Raw genomic sequence first — 21,355 nt, 5'->3', positions numbered from 1 at the left:
GGCCCGGCATCACACCTGCCACAGCTGCGGGCGAGAGTGAAGTTCACGCCGCTGTACTGCGATGTGGAAGACAACGGGAAACATTATTATGCTCCCTAGGATATGCAGCCTCGTCTTGCAGGTCGTATTTCATTCAAGTTCGTGCGCTAAATAACTAAGTTATTTATTTCATTTATATATTTCGTTCTTATAAGGGTGTCGGGAAAAGTTTCTTATAACTAGATTTAATTCGCTAGATATTGCTGCAGTGCCTCAAAGTTCTTCAAAGCACATCCCTTCTTGAACGTCGACACCCTTTTTCCTACGGCTTTTGCACTCGACTTGGAGGCTCCCTGGAAGGTGGATTCCGGAAGTCCCTTAAGGGTACCCGTGCAAGCTTCTTTGACGGCTTGACTTAGGGTTCCATGACGGTGTCCTCTGAGGGAGGATTTCATTTTAATAGGGAACAAAAATATAAGTCTGCTGATGCCAATTCGGGACTGTTATGGGGTTGGGGAATCGTCGCGATGTCGTTACAGATGGTCTTCGCAAGCCGACACACGCCTCTGCTCTTGATCGTCTGTCCAACACATTCTGGACGAGTTCAGCGCAGATCTTTCGCATCGACATATTTTCACTGATAATGGGGTGTGCAATGCATCTTATCAATGCCAATGATAAGATCTGCGATCATGCGTATTCTTATGACTGACGGTCTGAATACAGAACTTTACGCGCAAATGTCAGGAAAAAATTGTTACCGATAATTTTTATACAAACGATGCATGTTGTATAAATTCCATAAAGTTACGCCGGTGACAACACATTTGTATTTATTGAGGGAAGATGCACAAGGATAACCACCCTGTTTGTGAACGTGTGTGTGTGTGTGTGTGTGTGTCTTAAGAGAGAGTGTATTGGGGTGGTGGCTGATGTAATTGCTGAATTTAAACGGATATGACGTGCAATGGTTATTGTGTGGCGTTCGGCATCTCATCTCATACCTTCCCCCTTGCTCCTCTTCCTCAGGTCCAGTCGGGTGCAGCGCGGTTTTGCAGCAGGGATGGCCCGCTCTGGAGTGCGCCCGGCGTCGTCGCCCGCGGCGGGCCCTAGGTGACACGGGGGGCGCGGGCGGATGGAGGAAGGGGATGACTCGCCGCTGCTGCGGTCCACCGAGGCGCGGATCCAATCCGAGGACGGAAGACCCCCCAAACCACACACTCCCCCTCCCTCACCCCCACCACTCCCCACGACTCCATCGCATTCAGCGAACCGAGGTCGCCGGAGGAACCGGAAGATACTATTTTTGATGGAGGGTGGTCCGAGGGGGACCCTTAGCACCCTTAATTTCCACTCATACCCTGGAGGTTATCCATCAGTTTGCTGGAACACAATGTCCGACTCGTTTTTACCGCAAATTATTTCATAGAAGGGAAAGTAAGATTAAGATCAAGGCCACTCGGATGCAATACACTCGAGAGACTCGACCCAATTTTCCATAAAATGAACTGGTGAATTTATTTTAGAGTCGCCAGTTCAGTTACTTGCTGTGATAAATACGAGCTACGTAACGTGCCTCTCCCGAAGTCGAAGTAAAAAATGAATCTTGTGTTTTTTTTCTCGCTCGAATGAATCCGTTCGAAGTCTCCGTCGCGAGGGCAACGCACCGTTCCTGACCATCCGTCTTTTGCCCGGCGACGTCAGTCGTTCCACGCAACAGATTATTTTTTAAACACTCGATCCTTTTGTACCAATCCGATCGATATATTTTCTTCTTTCTTAGTCGACGTGTTTCGCGAACTCGGCCGAAAGCGGGCGGAGTGTCGCATCCAGAAGATAAACGAGAGAGAATATTGCGAACGGAAGAGAGAGATAAGATCGATGTCCACCCGAGGTGCGGTCAGCGCGGCGGAGATTAAGCGGCAGTGGACGGCGGTGTGAGTCTCTTTCCCCCTTCGCAGTCCGCGGAACGGAGCGAGAATGATTTCCAGGCGCAACCTGATCCTCCGGCTGAGCATCGCCTTCAACGTGGCCGTCCTGGTGTACGTGGCGACGGGCATGACCGGCCACGACCGGCCCGCCGCCGTCCCCTCGCCGGAAGCCGGCCGCCCCGCAGACGAGGAGGCTAGCGGCGGGGGCGGTGGGGTGGCGGCCCCGGCGCAGTCCTCTTCGGGCCGCAACCTCGCCTCCATCGAGTCGGCGGGCGTGGCGGAAGCGGCGGAGCCCCCGCCTCCGCCCGTTGAAGTCCCCACCTCGTCGTCCCAGAGCCCCTCCCGCGCCCCGCCGGGCCCGTCGTCGCCCGAGGCGTGCCGGCCAGACGAGGCGGCGGGCCCTTCGCCGCCGGGTCCCTCCCCGCTGGCCTCCGCCCTCGGCTGCCGGGACCACCGCCAGCGCCCTCCCCCCAAGTACCTGCAGCGGGGTGACCACTGGGTGCTGCTCAACTACGTGAGGGCCGAGAGGACCTTCGGGTGCGCCGAGAGCGTCACGTACACTACGCACGGTGACTTCAGCTTTCTGGACAACCTGCCGTCGCTGCTGGAGCGGTGGGGCGGGCCCGTATCCCTGGCGCTCTTCGCCCCGGGCGACGACTTCGGGCGGACCCTGGACGCCGTGTCTTTCGCCCGTTCGTGCCTGAGCCCCTTGGTGCGGGAGTTGGTCACCTTCCACCTGTACTTCGGGGTCAAGGACGTGCCCATCAAGGTGCCGAGGCCGGATGAGGCGGACTTCCCACCCGAGTACGACTGCGAGGGCCGGCCGCCGCCCCTACCGTGGGGCAACGGAACGGGCAACGGGACCACCCCTTACACGAGTTACAAGTGAGTGGAAAGTGTCAGGAGGTGGGCAGGGGTCCTCGGCGGGCATCTTTCGAAGTACTTTTAAGGGTTCATCCGTAATTCATGTGCGTCTTCGGATTGGTCCGCAAGGGTCAGAGGCACTGTGATAGGGCACTGCCACTCAATGAATAATCTCATCAATGTGGTCAGAACATTCCTTCCTCGTGAGAGTTTCCTTTTATGACCAAAGATAAGGATAGCATTTAATTACTGGCGGTATCATGTCGCATTACTTCTAGGGCTCTTAAAAATTTGCTCCCGGAAGGCCAAGTGAAATAGCAGTCCCAAATTCATTTCGAAGTCTCTTCTTCCGGGGTTCAAAGTATTCTGCATTCGCCATTCTAAGGAGAATGAAGAGGAGGTAACACATCGGTCGTCGGTGGCAATCACATTCATAGAGCTAAAACAGCACTGAACGTATCTGAACATTAGAAAAATTTTAGTGGGTGATATTTAAGCATGAGAGGTTCTAAATACTTAAGCACCCCTGATTTTTTATTTATTTACATGGTACCCTGCAAGCCACCGCTAGGGTGTGTGGCAGAGGGTGATTACATGACAGACTAATATTGACCAGAAGATGAGCCTATCACGGTCGAAAGAATGTTATTCTGATCCCTTATCGTTCGTGGAGTAGTAGTAATAGTATTTAAGGGAGGCGACCGACTGCTGAGGTCATTTGCGCCATAGGGGATGGACAGGAAAGGATGAAGGGTGGAGAGAAACCCGGCGTCGGCATTAGCCTACTCTTAACGAAAGGCGCCAAGGGGTCCGCAGCTTAACGTCCCATCCGACGGACGGCGTACTCACTCAAAGTACCCTCCACATAGCACCTCAAGTAGGGATCGAGATTCCACTGAAATTAAATTATTCGACGGCGCTGGGATTCGAACCCGGGCCCTGTGGGTGGATAGCCAGTATGATAGCCTCCGCACCATCTCGATCCCCATGTTCGTGGAAATATTGCAATTTAACTCTATCTGCTGTACACTAAATCTCTCATATTTTATTGGCAAGATCTCTTCTACTCTAGTGCGATAGGGCTAATAATACATTTTCAACATCCCTGCTAAAAATATATCTTTTCCATTAATGCAAGAGATTTAATCTGTAATTTAACCTTCGCTCCGTGAATGATTCCCACCCTAGTTCCTCTAATATTTTGGATACGCCACACACTTTATCATAGCAACTTCTACAAATCTAGTTCTCTACGCTGCACAAGAGATGGGTGTGGAGAACAATAAATTGGATTAATGGGAAAGAAGACAAGTCCCAGGCTTGGTAGGGGAAGGGCTAAACTTGAAGGAAAAAAGGAATTGTTTTCAGGTAATTTGGTGTTGAAGACTGCGATGGGGGCTGTTATGTCGGGCGGGCGAGTTGGAGGGAGGCAAGGAATCAGCCTTTCCGATGGAATGAGAGGAGATAAAAAGTGCGCGGAGCTAGAAATTATATGTTTTGTAGCGTAGGGTTCTTTGGCGTTTAAGTGTGTGAGGTGAAGTATGATATGGAATCCTCTGAGCTCATGTTTCCCTTGTGAATTAAGTCAGCATGTGTGGCTGCTTTGCTGTTCCCTTCTTAAAGATGCATCTTAACTGTTTGCGGTGAAACCGCCCTTAACAACTACCTCTTGAATGCGACCGACCACCTCCCAATGAAGGGCAATTTAAGGCTTCTCCGGCTGCGTTGTAGAATGCGGAAAACTGCGAGGTCCCCGGGTCCATGACGATTTATATAAATACTTCTCAAGGGACAGTATTTACAATTGTGCTTAATGAAGTTTTCTCGACTCTTTCACCGGATCATGTTGACCGACGTTTCGAAGCTCAACCGAAGTATCATCCTCAGGGCAGATGAGTGCTAGCTCTGCATTTTGGCCGTCTTATCACGGGTCAGGTGATTCATTCGTGATTGATCCGTGGTGGAGGAAAATATTTTGGAGCCTTCCGATTGGCGCCTTGTTCTTTTCCTTTCTTCTTCAGCCTTCATCAGCACCGGTTTACTCGCGTTGCCGAGGGAATAGCCGGAATCTCTATTGAAATTACGTCTCTCTTCTTATTTCAATAGCTTCTAATAACTCGGTCCCAGTAACCAACGGAGCGGCCAAGTAACTTCGTTCCACCCAATTTGATGGAGTGGTCCATTCCGATGCTGTATTTAACGATGGCAGATTTCTCCGTCTGCCCCAGCCGTAGGTGTCGTTGGTGTTACTTTAATCTTGTCTCGATGGTCTCTCCAATGTAGACGTCCGCGCATACACTCGGGATCTGGTAAACGCCTAGGGTCTTTATTTCAATTGCGTCTTTGGCTCTGACGAGGAAGTTTCTGATTTTTCCTGATGGTTTTGTGAACGGTCTCAATTTCGTGCCTCGCCAATATCCTGGATATGTTTCCGGATACCAAGGATGCATGTGGAAGGCAGCCCCGCGGGTTGAAGGACCTTTTAAGGGTCAATGAAATATCACCCTTCGGTCTACACTTTATATAAAAACTTATCTTTCCTCTTTATTCAAAACCAGATAATCTTTGTTTTGTTTCCATTTATTCTCATCCCATAACTATTGGCACTGAATTTCCGAAGTGCGAACTAAAGTTTGATCATCAGTAAACCTGATTTTACGAATTCCGCGTCGGATTTCATTCCTATCTCCAGTACTTCCAATGCCTCTTTAATCATTTCCTCCTCATTCATATATGTTGAAAAGTGCTGGTGAATAATGGGCTCACCTCTCTCATTCCTCTTCCTAACACTGCCCATCTAGACTCTCCATTCGCCCCTGAGAGGTCTAAGAGTTGTAAAGTTTACAAATAAGTCTCCTCTCCCATCCCTAAACCCAACCTAATCATCCCCCAAGACATAAGCCTCTATCCTTTTATAAATGATTACATGTGCCGCTTCTTCTACCTGTGAAATATGACTTATTGTCCTCTAGGCTTCACTCATAGTTTCATTTCCCTTTTTTGGGCTGGCGACTAACACTGATCTGACGAAATCTTCCGGCCAAATACCTTAGTCATAAATGTTGCGAATCAGCCAATAAAAATTCTTCCTTCCACGTTTTCCTGAACCCATAAGTAGGTGTTCAGGGATTTTATCAATCCCCACGACTTTATTTGTTTTAAATTCCGTTAATACCTTTTCTACCTTACAATTTATTGAATCTGGGCCCTGAGTTATCCTCATCTGCTCGTAAATCATATTTTCTTTGATGTCTAAACCTTGCTGGCCTCATACTTTTACTATGCATGCAATACAATACCTCAATATGTATATTCCTACCATTTCTCCTGGATCTTATCTGATTAAATTAATAATGTTTGTTGTAAGTTTTTAAGTTAGGTAATATTTATAACAGCGCTTTTCCCTTCCTGTACAGCGTACCAATTTCACTCTACCTTTCTAAACTTTCCATAACTTCCCGCTGCATCTTGCATGTTTCTATCGCTCTTTTAATTTCTTGCCTTTGTTCATATTTCAACTCTTTGTAATTTTTCTATCGCGCTCTTTGTTTGCCTTGTTTCAGTTTCTTCTCTCGTCTGTAATCCATGTTTTCCTTGCCCATTTCCTTTTTTCTCTTCCTTTAAATGTCGCTTCAAGCTTTTTATTACCTTTTTTTATCTGTTCCCGTTTTTATTGTATAGTACTTAGCTCCCTCTCCTCACTCATAATTTTCTCTCTCTACCTTTCTCTATTATCGTTTTTAATACTTCGATATTCTAAAAATATATATCCATCTAAAAAGAATCGGAGTTAGCTATAAAAAATTATTAATCAAATTAAATTGATAGTAAAATCGTTCGGCGTAATTCTTAAGGGAATATAGTATAGTTGAAGAACCAATGTCGCCACTTTTCTTCATAGTCTGTTTTTACTCAATGGTTCTGGCCAAATTGTATGCAAAATAATAGCGTTTAACAAACTCTTACCTTCTAATTTAATTACTTAATACGCCAGCCGAAGACCACCGATGTAATAAAATTTCCGCCATGTTGAAAATATAGCCGTGTGGAGCTTCAAAGGCAAGGTAGCTATCTGGCCGTGGTGTGAATTCGACCCTTTGGTTATATTCCGCCCGGATCCCGTCCACTTTGCGCGGTGAGACACTGCCCGGAGGAGGAACTACGCTGGCAGTGGGCGGTTCGCAATCGCCTTCACAGTGGACTAACTATAAACTAACCCGTCTGCATGACATGTCATTCCTTTCATTCGTGCGGTTCGTCTCGGATTATCGTGACGACACGTTCTAATCAGCTCTCTTGTTCGCCCTCGCAGGTCGCGGAAGAACATCCTGTACCCGGTCAACGTTGGCCGCAACATCGCCCGGGGGGCCGCCACCACGCACTTCGTACTGCCCTCGGACATCGAGCTGTACCCCAGTCCCGGCCTCATCGGCGCCTTCCTCGACTTGGTGGCGCGGGAGTCGGAGGAGGAGCGGCGGGTGGAGGCCCCACGGCGCCCCGTCCACAGGGTCTACGTCCTGTCCATCTTCGAGATCGCTAGCAACATGAGCCAGCCGGATACGAAGCCGGAGCTGGTGCGGATGCTGAGGAACGGCTCGGCGATCCCATTCCACAAGAAGCTGTGCGCCGGGTGCCACGCCGTGCCGCGTGCCAAGGAGTGGCAGGAGGCGCCAGGAGAGGACCGGCCGGGCGCCACCCTGGGGGTGTTCCACGTGGGCAAGCGGACGGGCAGTTACCACCACTGGGAGCCCATCTTCATCGGCACGGACGACGACCCCCCGTATGACGAGAGGCTGAGCTGGGAGGGCAAGAGCGACAAGATGACTCAGGTGAGGAAGCACTACTCCACTACTCTAATCTAATGTGAGCCGCGGCGGCAAGTACACAGCAGAGGAGGATACGAGGGATTGCATGGAAGACGGGAATTTTAATGCGAGTGTATTTTGAAACCTGGTTTTCTAAGTGAATAATTTCGCTATCGATTACAGTAATTGAGAATTCAGCTTCATTATGTCTCCCACCTTCCCTTCCCCTGTCCATTACCCCCTCCCCCTTTCCCGTACATCGCTGCTTCCTCTTCTCCTTTCCCCATCTCCTTGGACCACTCTCCAGCTTCCCTCTTGGTAAACTGCCACCACCAATTAACCCAAGACTCGTTAAAATGTATTTTGCAGAATGGACAAATGTGGATATGAAACGAAATAGTCGAAACATTTGCACTTATTTACGTTGCTTAGGCAGCTGACGAAAGAAAAATTATGAAACCGACGCATGTTAACATTTCAATAATACTTATCTAATTATAAAATAATCTTTTTTTCAGTTTTGTCAAGCATCATTCCTGTTATAATGAAAACTTCGTTGCAATTTTCCACAGTTAAAACTTTATTGCCGACCATGGTTTCGATACACTGTATCATCTTCAGGTGGTGAAGATGATACAGTGTATCGAAACCATGGTCGGCAATAAAGTTTTAACTGTGGAAAATTGCAACGAAGTTTTCATTATGTATCGATTCCACTATATCACGCCTGACTCTTCACTTTTCGTATCATTCCTGTTGTTATTCTTAGCGCGGGAGCATAAGCGTATTCCAGTTTACATCACGAAAGAAGTAACTAAGACAGTTGTCAGCATCGTGAAAGTATTCTTATCCCTCCCATATAATTCACCACTGTAGACTGAAAGTACTGATGAAATAAAAAGGGAACAAGTAAGCAAATCAAATGATAGGACTAGTTTACTCCTCCTTCGTAACCTACTGTTAGTTATGCACCCTAAAAAGAATGTAATTTTCAACAGATTGTTATCCTAGGGTACAACGCATTTCACCGACTTGCGGCATCATCGGGAACAAATTTCCTTGACAAACAGTGCAAGAATATATAAGGTCAGGATGGAGTGGGGGGGGGGGAGGAGGTAGAAAGGCCTGAGAGGGGTGGAGGCGATCAGGTGCGTTGAAGGGTTGGTTTTTACTCTGTCCTGAGCGTATATTGTACGAGTATATTCTATTATATTATATATTATAGCGTATATTCTTGCACTGTCTATACCTGACGATGCCACAAGTCGGTGAAACGCTTTTCACCTACTACGAGGGTCATCCGGAAAGTAGTACCCGTTCGTGCCGCATGAGGTGCTGACGACGCGAGTAGCCGCTGGACGAGGTCAGATAGCTTCAGTGGCTTGTCTGCCTTCTCTGAGCCAAGTTGCGTGACGCTAGCATTGCCTGTGTTGTTTCTGTGATTGTTTACAATGTTTAAAAAAATTGAGAACGCCGCCAGTTGTGAAGTGAGGGCAGTGATTAAATTCCTCAATGCAAGAAACGTTCGCCCATGTGATATTCATCGCCAATTAAAGGAGGTGTATGGAGACAATGTAATGGACGAGTCGTCTGTTCGGCGGTGGTGTCGCAACTTCAACATGGGGAGGGGGAACACACACGACGATGAGCGTTCGGAGAGACCGTCTGTCATTACAGACCAACTGGTGAGCTCAGTTGACGAATTCGTGAGGAACGATCGGCGCGTCACAATTGATGACATCTGTGAGCATTTTCCCAATGTTTCTCGAACAATTGTTCATGAAATTGTTAAACACCATCTGCATTATGCAAAAATTTGTGCAAGATGGGTCCCTCGCGTATCTCAATGAGCTGGCGGCGAAGGACTATGCAGCAGGAATACAGAAACTTGTCACACGTTATGACAAATGCCTTAATTTGCTTGGAGATTATGTTGAGAAGTAGTTTAAAGTATCCTCTTTCAAATAAAATTTTTTATGTTTGTTAATATTTACTTTTGTGTCTTTATTTCACGAACGGGTACTACTTTCCGGATGACCCTCGTATATATAATTGAAGTCTGTGAAAAGTACGAAGTCTTTTAGTATGGATAATAAATACTTCCACGAAGTGAATCCTCAAACAGCAGAATATACGGTTGATTATATTACTTAATACTCGCTCTAAACAATATATTTTTACATTGACCGTATTAAATAAAAATATTTGAAGTATTTTTACACCAATATTATCAGAAAATAGCATAAATATTTTCGTTATCCCTATTCCCTTTCCTCGGCCCGCCTCTTTTTTGACCTATCCGCTGTCATTCGTAATCTCTGAAGTTCCGCCCTCTGACTGTGGGCCGCGGGTTTTTTCTCAGGTACCTCTGATATCGAACACCTCGTGGTTTTTCAGCGATGGCTCGTCAAGGGCATCATCGAAATCTTCAATTTCCTCACTGCCGGAGATTTGTTTGTCCTCGGCTCTCCAGTCCACTTCCAGGCCCGTGCCATCTTTTCATTGTCCCACAGTCTCGATCACCTGCTTTTCCTAATTAATTCTTGGCCTTCCTCCATGAGTCATCCCCTCATTTGTGGTCATCAGTAAACTGCCGTTGATCTGGAGGTGTCTATTAGAGCAGTAATTAAATGACGAAGTGCGTGTATAAAAAGGACGAAGGCGCTTGGTGAAAACAGGAGCCTACCAGGCATAATAGTTTTGACGTAATTTATACTCTTTTTAAATTATTCAAATTACTTTCTACGTCATTTGTTTAGTTTTCCCACTTTTTGATTACAAAAATACATCATTCCATTTTAATATCCCATGAATTCATACAAAGTCAACAGATCGGCATATACCCTTTGATATCACATTAAACAGCTGTGCGTGACCATCGCGAATTTCCTGAGCGGGGCCTTTCCCTGTTCTTCCCGCTCACTTGCCATCCGACAACTCTTCATTAGGCGATCGTTATGGTTTTATTTAGAAAATTCCAACCGCGAGTTGACAATTAAAAAAATATTTCTTGAATTAATAGGGATGCGAACATGAATTCCTAATTATCATTTTTTATGCAGCGGTTGATATCGTTTCGCACCTTAGAGGCATGTCTGCTGAAGAATTAAATGCATGCGAGGCTCGTCTTTCTTACCGGTGCCGGGATTCGAACGTGTGACCTCCGGCCAAGCCGACGCCCGAGTAAGTTAAGGATTGTGCCATTCAAGTCTCCAGTGGGTGTCGGTTCCCCTGGGGGGGGGGGGCGCTAAGACCCCAAGAAGCGATGTTAGCTGCTCATTCCTCCCTGCGCACTTACGTGGAACCACGAGAAGCATTAGGCGTCTGTTGTGGGTATATCTGTCGATTAACAAGACATTTTAATTTCTGTCGATTTTTTTTAGCATTTTAGTATTTTTAGTACCCTGCAAGCCACCGCTAGGTCGTGTGGCAGGGGTGAATACACACCAGACTATTTTGACCCGAACATGACCCTACCGTATTCAAACAATGCTATTGTGATCCATTATCGACCGTGGAAAAATTAAACCTTAAATCTATCTGTTCTACACTAACTATCTCTATTCATATTAGAATGATCTCTCCTATCGTAGTACGATGGGGTTGATAATGCATTTTCAACATCACTGCTAAAGGTACGCCCTTCCAATTTATGCAAGAGATTCAATCTGTAACTTTGCTTAATTATATGCAAGAGCCCCCCACCTTCTCTCCGTCAGTGAGTGATTCCCAGCCTAGCTGCTGTAATACTTTGGATATGCTACTAAGTTTATCATAATAACAACATTCTACAAATCTAGCTCCTCTACGCTCCACGCGATCCAGTTCGGGAATTAATCCAACTTCGTGAGGATCCCATATAAGTATACTAGTAGCATATTCTAAATGAGGCCTAACCAGCGACAGATAACATTTCTCTTTGGCCTTTTCATCACATTTACCCTTTACTCTTCTAAAAAAATCCAAATATTTGATTAGCTGGTCCGCATATTCCCCGTATGTGTTTCTCCCAGGAGTGGTCGTGAGTGAGGGTAACGCCTATGTCTGTATTTAATCGAGTCTACACTCTCCGTGTCGGTATTCCCGTTGTAGTAGGCGTTCGGGTGGGAATTGCTCTTTTACCAAAAATGTATGATTACGCACTTTCTTAAGTTAAATTCCGATTGCCTAGTGTCGCTTCGGCACTGTATAGCATGAAGGTCATCTGATAAAGCTGCTGTGTCCTCAGGATTGCCGATGTCTCTGTTTTATCTGTGTTTACCCAACACTTAGGTTCTTCTTACGCTTCTGCCAGTTTCCCGAGTTGGGGTCGAGCATTCGTTTAATTCTGAGGTCCTTCATGCGTCGGTCATCAGCTGATTGGGCGGTGGCCTCCGAGGATACCCCCGCGAAAGGCACCAGACTGGCCCGCGGTGTTTGGCGTAATATGAGAGTGTTCAGTGCGTATCCTTCGGGCGAGTCAATAGAGTCCCCTCCGTCCCTCAAATGTGCGCGTGATCAATCACTTATTAGTGAAGTTTCATGACATGTGCGACCAACAGAGATGCGAAACACTTAATGCAGAATATATGAGTCAAGGAAACTGATAATGGTCATTGGCAAATTTTAAAAATTGCTGCAATACAACACCAAGTTTCCTGACCGCAGATTGGACCCGCGCTGCAAGAATTTCACACGTTCATTATCCTAAAAGGCTTGCTATGGGTTCGAAGCGGTTTTTTGCGTTAATGAGTTTTCTTTTGAACTTAATGCATGTAAGTGATGATGGATTAGGTTGAAGAGGGAACATCTAGTCTCCATCTCGCCCCAATTAAAACGGTTTATCATTATTTATATTATTATTATTATGAAAATTAATTTTATTATTATGAAGTTCTTAAAAAGTACCTGAATAAGATCATTATTGAGGACTATTCAATTATAATATGTGCTGCCATAAGACCCTAAAAGATCGAAGCTAAGGGTAATAAGGGAGATGATGATGTTTTATTAGCAAGTCCCTTCCCACTTGACGGCATACGAATGACATGTAAAATGCGGTGCATATTACAACTCTCCAAACCCTTCTTTGTTGTATTTTCTAACTCCCGCTTCCATTCCTCGTGCCTCTCCGAGGGGTTGATGCCTCACGCCGTCCGCTACCGAGAGCGGAGTGTCATATTCTCCACCGGTGACTTGAGGGGTGTGGTCCTTGAGTTGCATGAGGCCATGGGTTAATAAGAAACTATTCTCCCTCCTTACTTTCCAGTTCAGCATGACATGTCGTGGTATGTTTGAGGTCTATCCTACAAGTGGTTGTGGTTCATTTTTATTCCCACTTTTTTCGTATTCCAGAGAACACGTCGTTGTAATCAATACTTGTTCGGTACTGAGTTTTCCGCCAGTATTTGCACCTCTTTTCGGTTTTTTTTAGTGTCTTTTCTCCCTTTTCCTAACTATTTAAACACCCTTCCTCCCTCATTCCTTACCCATCCCACATGGCGCTTGCACCCCCTGCCACACCCCTTTTTATTGGATCGCGGGGTATTTATGTAGAAGTAGATGACAGAATAGCATGGAGTATGTGGCGACAAGTGGACGTGCGCTGAAGTATCCTGATGTGTTGGTTAAGTCTAAATGTAGTACGACTGAGACGAGATTTTAAAAAGTATTGTTTTGCTTCGGATATTTTTCGTCGACTGCGGCAGAGGTGAAAAAGACTCAAAAATACAACTCCCAGGATTTATATGCACTCGTTCGGAAATAATTATTTTTCTCCCCTAGTTGCCTCCCCTCCGCCCGTGTTCCCGCCACCGAGGGGGAGGGGTTGGTGGCTCCTTCTACCACTCTTCATCACCCCCACTCGCCTGTTTACAAAACAAACCACGCACAGAATATGTTTTATGCGATGGTGTTGTCCGTGCTATACGAAGCGGGCGATCGTTTGGAAAATAAAATTCGTGATGTCCATCGGGAGGGTAAACATGCGAAGGGGGAAGGCCCCTTCCGCCTCGGACTATGGCAGGCTTCGAACTGTACCAGGCCATGTGAGGTAGTCTTAAAGGCACTACAAATAAACTGATGCATTCGATCGAAGAGTGAAGGAGTTGTGCTGTCATGTTAACATTCGCTGTTACATTATTTGAGGCGATTTACCATATCAGTAACCTCTGCCTCCTGATAACTTCGTGTGCAAGTCATGTAGCACGTATCAATTTCCACTTAATGAACTTTATTTCGTTTCGCTCGGTCTATTTTTTTCGTTTTCGTCGATAATTTTCTTCCATGTGAGTCTGACATCGAGAGTTAATTCAGGGAAAGGATGCAAGTGGTGGGAGTGGGAGCGAGACATGGGAGCCAGAGTTAAATTTAAAAAAAAAATAAGTTTTGATGAATTTTTGGAGGAAGGGTATTTCACTCGGAAACACTCACACCGTAAGGTAAACCAGCATGACAAACAAAGAGTCGGTAAACTATATGGGTGCTACGGTAAGTATGGATAGGTCATGGCGAAAACACATACGTGCTATTTGCGGAATAGCAAATAGAAATCTAGGATTCGTATGAGGGATACTTGGGAAATGTAATGAGAGTGTTAAAGAGCTTTATTATTTTACGTCAGTTAGAGTATGCTGTGTGTATGCAAGTACTACTCTGTCCAATAAAACCGCGAACTGAGGCCATACAAACTTAATTTTGCAAAATTTATTCTCAATCGATTTAGTCTCCTTCAAAGTAGGTACTCTCCATTCGTTGCTATTCCCTCTTATTCCATCTTCTTATTTTCATGCACTGTTTAGAGTGCATTTACCCTTGGAAGTCCTCCTCGGCAGTCGGGCTTACAGCGTATGCGTCCCTTAGAGTATGCTGTGGGTATATGGGATCCTCGTGAAGTATGCTTAGTTTTGGAACTAGATTGAGTGCAACGTAGAACAGTTAGGTTTGTGAAAAGTTGATATGAACAAGGTAGCACTGTCACGACACTATTTGATTAATTGTAATTGGATCCCCTAGTTGACCGTAGGTTTAAATAGAGAGTAAATTTACTGCGCGCATTTGTAGCAGGTCACTTATCTGAAGATTTTAAAAGGTATATTACAGGTCCCGATTTACTGTTGTAGATGAGATAACTTAAGGGAAAACAGGGAGATGGATAGTGGAACGGATATAGGTATAAAATGGCGTTTTTCCTCGAACGATTTGATATTAAAATAAGACATGATTGCTGGCGCGAAGGGGATTATTGACATTGGTAGTGCTGATATTTCCTCTTTACCGCGTATGAATTTTAAATAGACCCATCTCTATAAATCTTTCCTGCATGTTTTGAACATATCCTGTTATTGAATGTCCTTACATGCTAGTACCTTATTTCGTCTGATTAATTTTGTTCGAGTGCATAATCGAACCGATATATAACACAGTTTTCGGGCGTAACGCGGTGGAAATACTTCATGATGATAGAAGACACTTGGCTTTTACACATATAAAAGTTTTAACACGAAATAGGTTTAGTTTCAAAGGAACATCTTCAGGTGTTACGCTGTAAAGAAACCTAGGTCGTAATTTTTATGATTTTCGTGTGCAAAGTTTATCAATATTTTGTGCGTAATTTTAAAATTGACCCCAAATAAAAATCCATAAGAAGAAAGCAATGAGAGAATAAAAGAACAGTAGAAATGAAAGATAAAAAGCATTGAAAACCGGGGACAAGGGTGTGAGCATGGCTGATCCAGAGCGCAGATCAACAATCGGTCAACATCAAAGATTGGCCTTTTTCTACAAGATTTAAGGAGATAGATGCTTCAAATAGAGTGACAAGAGTATCTGCGCACGAGTATCTAGTATTATCAACGATGCTGAAGAGTTTCTTCTAATATGCATGAACGAAAAGCAATTGCAGTGCGACACCATTAGCGAGAATATAAATTGTGAGAAGGGGAAAGAGTAATTGGCCGACCTCGTTAATAAGACGTCCGCAACATCAAAGGCCGAATGAGTATACAAGAGGAGCCGTGCGTGGTTCGAGAAGTTAACGAGAAGAACTATCACCCACGGCGTTGTGAGACATGGTGAATCAGCAAACTCTGAATCAAAGGCAGCCGAGAATTTCACCGGTGAATTCAAAAAGCGCTTCCATTCTGAGGGTTACTGGCCATAAAATGTTTTTAATTGTGATGAGACGGTTCTCTTAGGGAATAAGATGCCGAAGCAAACCTTGTATGCTTGCGCACATGGCAGTAGAAGAGCCCGACCTCAAGGCAACGAAAGACCGTCAACCACGGCCATTTTGCACAAATGCAAAGGACGATTTGCAAATCGAACCCCAGCTTGTTTGCTATTCACAAACTCCACGAGCCTTCAAGAAGTGTAAAAAGTCCAAAACAGCAGCCTAAATGAGATGTAGAGGTCACGGGAAACTTTCACATCGTACCATTGTGTGAATGAGGCATCGCCCTAATTAAGGCAGTGCCGATGCACGCCATAAATTTATTTAAAGATCATTCTGAGTCACATTTTTACCAAATTTTGAAGCGTCGGCGGAAACAAATGTCTCCAGAAAGCTTTCTATTAAAAATAAATTAGATACATATCATAAATAATTAAAAATTTATTTCGATTCCTTTTTGTTTTCTACAAATCGATTTCGTATTCCCGGTTGCTTCATTCACAACAGATGGAACAAAATGTGAACGTAATCCACGATGCTAAACAATGTTGTGCATGATTTTCTATGAATAAACATAATGCGTAATTATTTTTTTCGGCATGGCAAAAGTTGTTTTACTAAACGAGTGTATCTCTTTACGAGAAAGATCGCGGAACGGATTATGCTCGTATTATGAGGTTCCCCTGTATTTCGGACCGTTTTTGGTAGACTCGTAATGTGGTATGTAGATTAGAGGCGCCAAGGAAACCTCGCTCAGGACTCCCGGTGGGAATTTCACTCGGCTGAAAGTCACCGAAGGCACGGGCTCCGCCTCTCTTTCGGATGCTTCCGGAGGACTGCGTGGTGACGGAGATGACGTGGGTCGCGTTTGCGACCGCCCTCGAGGACTCCCGGGCCTCGCGGAATGAATTAAGCCATCTTGGTCTTTTCAGCCAACGGAAATGTGAAAGAGGGATCTTTGGGGCCTTCTCCTCTTTCCCATCCAGGGGTTCACTTACCGAATGTCTCTTCGGAAGAGTCTCCCTGGGGGAGCGGGGTGGAGCGCGGGTTGACAATGGGACGAAACTCTACGAATTACACCCGCCGTGCCTATTCAGTCAGTGCGTTGCCTGACGTGCGAAAAATTGATCCAACCTTCGTTGAGTGCCGGGAAAGAATAGGTTGAATCGGCAGGGTGTGGACATTCATAGGAATTTGCGGACACGAGTGGGTTCCCGCCTTACCCACTTTACAATGCACTTAGCGTAATAAATTCAGAAGGTAATAAAATAGTAACTGTTCGGTTGGTAGTCGATTGTAGCGGGAGGAGTGGAAGGATTGTTGGTTCTTTGTTGCGCACCCCCCGTGGCGCAGAGGCCACTTCGGACGCGGCGGCAGTGCACGTGTCGCTTCGTAATGAGAGGAGTCGTGACACATTGATTCAGGTTCGCGTTTATCAATGCATTACGTAGGTGGTGTCATTCTGAAATCTCCTCTCGAATTAGTTTTCTGGGGAGTGGTTTTCAAAAGCGGCAAATTTTGTGTGCATTGTGGAAAATAATCTCTCCCAAGAAGGTTCGCTGTGCTTGAGGTGTGAGTTGAACTGCATCCGGGCCCTGAACTCTCTCGCCCTTTCGGGGTTCAGTGTGACTGAAGCAGTGCATCATCGGGATGCACTCGAGGCAGCACCAGCAGCACCACTGCTCCTTCGCCACGTTTTCATTATTCCGCGCTTTCTTCAAAGGCACCAATTTAACGCGCGATGCGAAAAACCGCTGGGTGCCAATTCCCTTTGTGAAACCGCTTACTCATCTTCAATTTCCGCCATTTCGACCTCTTCCAAAGTTAAAAAATAAAAACGTTACGCAAGAATATCGTCGATGTATAGCAAAACCGCTGGGTGCCAATTACCTTTGTGAAACCGCTTACAACTCTTCAATTTCCGCCATTTCGACCTCTTCCAAAGTTTAAAAATAAAAACGCTACGCATGATGAACGTCGATATATGTAGTGTCGTACATTTAAAAGACCTTTAAAGATAATGTTGGAACTGGCATGGGAGAACTGTTTTTAAGGAGATCGAAATACTTCCCATTAGGTGACTAAAGAGTTAGGTCAAGTTTACTGAGGAGTTACGTCAGACGCAATGAGAAAAGACATCGTTCGAAGGCACGCAGAAATCTTGCTCCGTTCGTAAATGTACCTTGCAACTCCTTGCTTACCTAATGGGAAGTTCGATCGGTTTCAATAATTTCCACATTGACTGCTCACAAGACTCGAGCCTTCCTTTCGAGTCTCCTCGTGTGGTCTGTGAGTCATGAATACGCAATACGGCCGCTGGCGGCCTTGCGTGGATCGTGTTTCACTTATTCACTCTCCTTCCGGCAGAGGCTCTGGTCTTCTTCACGCGAGTTTCGTTTTGCGGAGCTTAAGTAGCATCGTGTGTCGATTTAATTAGCCTGGATGAGGTGGGAGGGATGATTCAAATGCTTCCGAAGAGTATCACGCTAGGCAGCTTGAGGTGTTTACGTATTAGGAGCAGTTACTCGTTACTCTAAACTATTGTAATCTCACCTGGAGGTTCTCGGAATGTTTCCCTCGTATTGCGGCAGACAAGCTGGAAAAAACTCGAATGAAACTCGGTGCAAACATTTTGCATCCTGGCAGAAGGTCTTGTATCTTTGAGCAGGAAATTTTGTACCACGTGAAACAATTATTTGTTTCAGCCTATCAAACTCTCCCGCTATAGGATAACATCATGAACGAGCAAATGTAATATATTCGGAAGTGTAAGACAAAATATCATCAGGTTGTCTGGCTGTTTCCATGACAATTGTCAAATTGAAAGTTTAGAATTATCTGAATATTTTCATAAAATTATATATATATATATGTATATATATATACATATACATGGATACACTCCCATGAATATATATATATATATATATATATATATATATATATATATATATATATATATATAGTAAGTTTTGGCTTGAAAAAAGTGGAAGTTTACAAAATTATAAAATAAAATGAATGCGAAAATGATGAATAAAATTAAGTGTCACTTAAATTTACAGTACCACTGTGATTCACTCTTAAAATAATTGACCAAATTTTGGATGTAATGATTAAATTTCAATTAGATTGACTTTTGACCATGTATCTACTTATTAAAACCTCTCAGGTTTGCATCCGGGTCGATTTCTTCATTTTCCCCTCTGGCCTTTCATTTTGCAACTTGCCTCCACATAATCGTCGCGGATCCAGAGGTAATCCACCGTTGGATTGATTATTCCCGTATAAATGAGGATGCCGGGCAAGTTGTGAATTGAAATTTCCGAGCAGGAAGTGAAGAAATCGACCCGGTTACAAACCTGAGATGTTTCACCTTGAGGATTTGTCAAGAAAGCACCAGATGCATAGAAAATTATATGACATGGGGATATCAGAGTTTTACGTCACACCCGAAGGTAAATGGTAATATTTGCCTTTCTGCTTTAGCAACTCCCGAATTGAATCAAGCATTATTCCCTTTGACTGACCCATCTGGACGCTCTCCTTAGCTCTTCCCACAAACCTCAATCTTTGCTTAGGCTTTCCTTATTTTATTGTTCTCTTTACTCACTGCCATTTAATTTGAATATGTGTGTATGTATGGGGGTATCCTACACATATATATATATATATATATATATATATATATATATATATATATATATATATATATATATATATATATATGTATTCCTTTTCTTTTCAATGCGCAAATCTGTGCATAATGAATTTATATATGCCTATATGTATATACGAGGTCGGTTCAAAAAGTATCACGACTTTTGTGTTTATTCAAAAATTATTAATTTATTCATGAATATTTATTTTTTCCCCTTCAAAGTAATCCCCATTACACATTATACACTTGTGCCAACGTTTTTTCCAATCGTCGAAGCACTTCAAAAAATCATTTTTTGTGATCTTGTTCAACTCCTTCGATCTAGTCATTTGTAGTGTAGCGTTGTCCTTTCATTGACCTCTTCAGTTTCGGGAGCGGGGAGAAGTCACTGGGGGTCAGATCTGGGGAATACAAGTAACGATGTGTGAGCAGGGGCGTTGTCGTGGTGCAAAAGCCAATTTTTGTCCTTCCACAAATCCGGGCGTTTGCAGCGGATTGCTTCGCGCATAACTTGCAGGTTATATTCCTTATTTAGCGTTCTACCCTGTGGTAAGAACTCATGATGCACCACGACCCTGCAATTGAAGAAAACTGTAAGCAAAACTTTCACATTCGACCGAACTTGGCGTAGCGAACTTTTTCCCGTCTTGGCTCGTGCTGCAGCTTCCTTTGGGATGAATGAGCTTTGGTTTACACGCCATAACCTTAAACCCATGATTCGCACCAACTATGAGCAAATTTGGGTCGTCGCGGACAGTGTTCAACACCTCATTAGCAGTGTTAATGCGTTGCTGTTTCTGGTCGAAATTGAGAAATTTTGGTACGAATTTCGCAGCGACCCGTGTCATGCCCAAATCATTGGTTAAAATCGAATGGCACGAGCCAATCAATATGTTTGAGTCCTCAGAAACTTCTCTAACGGAGATTCGACGATTGGCCTATTTTCTTCACTTCATCAATGTTTTCGTCTGTTGTTGACGTGCTCGGGTATCCGCCACGCTCTTCGTCGTTCACATCTTCTCGGCTCTCTGAGAACATTTTGTGCCACCGATAAATGTCTCTTTGGTCCAAGGTAGCGTCTCCATATGCCACATTCAACATTCGAATTGCGTTCGCGCACTTAATTTCGTTTTTCATACAAAATTTGATATAGGTTCTTTTATCCATTTTTTGAAACAGCCAAAAATCGAAGACAAGCCAAATCACGTCCAAGAAAAATAGCTGTCAAAAATTAACTGAACATTCAAAATGGCCGAACTTTTCGGCATAAGGGAGAGACATAATTACCATAAATAACGCTCCAAAAATTCAAAAATCAAGGATACATAACCAGCGGAAATTCTAAATTCGCGATACTTTTTGAACAGACCTCGTATGTGTATATATGCATGTAATTTTAAATTTATGCCCTATATAATTTGTACACGACAATGAGTTAAATGGAAAAAGGGACCATTAGGTCTCAATTTCGCCTAAATAAAGACCTCTATCTAGCTTTTAACATGTGTCAGAAAGTATTAATTGTTCTACTTGATTGTCCAGGTGTGAACAACTGTGATTGCTTGCCCTCTGCGGCAATTGCCTAGTTATCTCAATTGTACGAGGGTCATCCGGAAAGTAGTACCCGTTCGTGCCGCATGAAGTGCTGACGACGCGAGTAGCCGCTGGACGAGGTCAGATAGCTTCAGTGGCTTGTCTGCCTTCTCTGAGCCAAGTTTCGTGACGCTAGCATTGCCTGTGTTGTTTCTGTGATTGTTTACAATGTTTAAAAAAATTGAGAACGCCGCCAGTTGTGAAGTGAGGGCAGTGATTAAATTCCTCAATGCAAGAAACGTTCGCCCATGTGATATTCATCGCCAATTAAAGGAGGTGTATGGAGACAATGTAATGGACGAGTCGTCTGTTCGGCGGTGGTGTCGCAACTTCAACATGGGGAGGGGGAACACACACGACGATGAGCGTTCGGGGA

The 21,355-nt window shown here is 44.5% G+C and overlaps 1 protein-coding gene across 2 annotated transcripts in view; it reads left to right on the top strand.

Annotated features, from left to right (window-relative positions):
* LOC139696104 (beta-1,4-glucuronyltransferase 1) overlaps nt 1–21,355 on the top strand; it is a 140,097-nt gene that overhangs the window by 109,659 nt on the left and 9,083 nt on the right. For both annotated transcript variants that reach the window (XM_071594707.1, XM_071594715.1), the window contains exons 2-3: nt 1,009–2,795; nt 7,087–7,603. In XM_071594707.1, coding sequence (XP_071450808.1) covers nt 1,960–2,795; nt 7,087–7,603 — 1,353 coding nt within the window. In that variant the 5' untranslated portion in view covers nt 1,009–1,959. The remainder of the gene's footprint in view (nt 1–1,008; nt 2,796–7,086; nt 7,604–21,355) is intronic.

The sequence above is a fragment of the Hetaerina americana genome, unplaced genomic scaffold, assembly GCF_022747635.1.
Source record: "Hetaerina americana unplaced genomic scaffold, ioHetAmer1.1.p SCAF_1, whole genome shotgun sequence".
NCBI classification, from domain to species: Eukaryota; Metazoa; Arthropoda; class Insecta; order Odonata; family Calopterygidae; genus Hetaerina; species Hetaerina americana.
The sequence above is the reverse complement of the archived record's forward strand: the minus strand, read 5'-3'. Positions and strand labels throughout refer to the sequence as shown.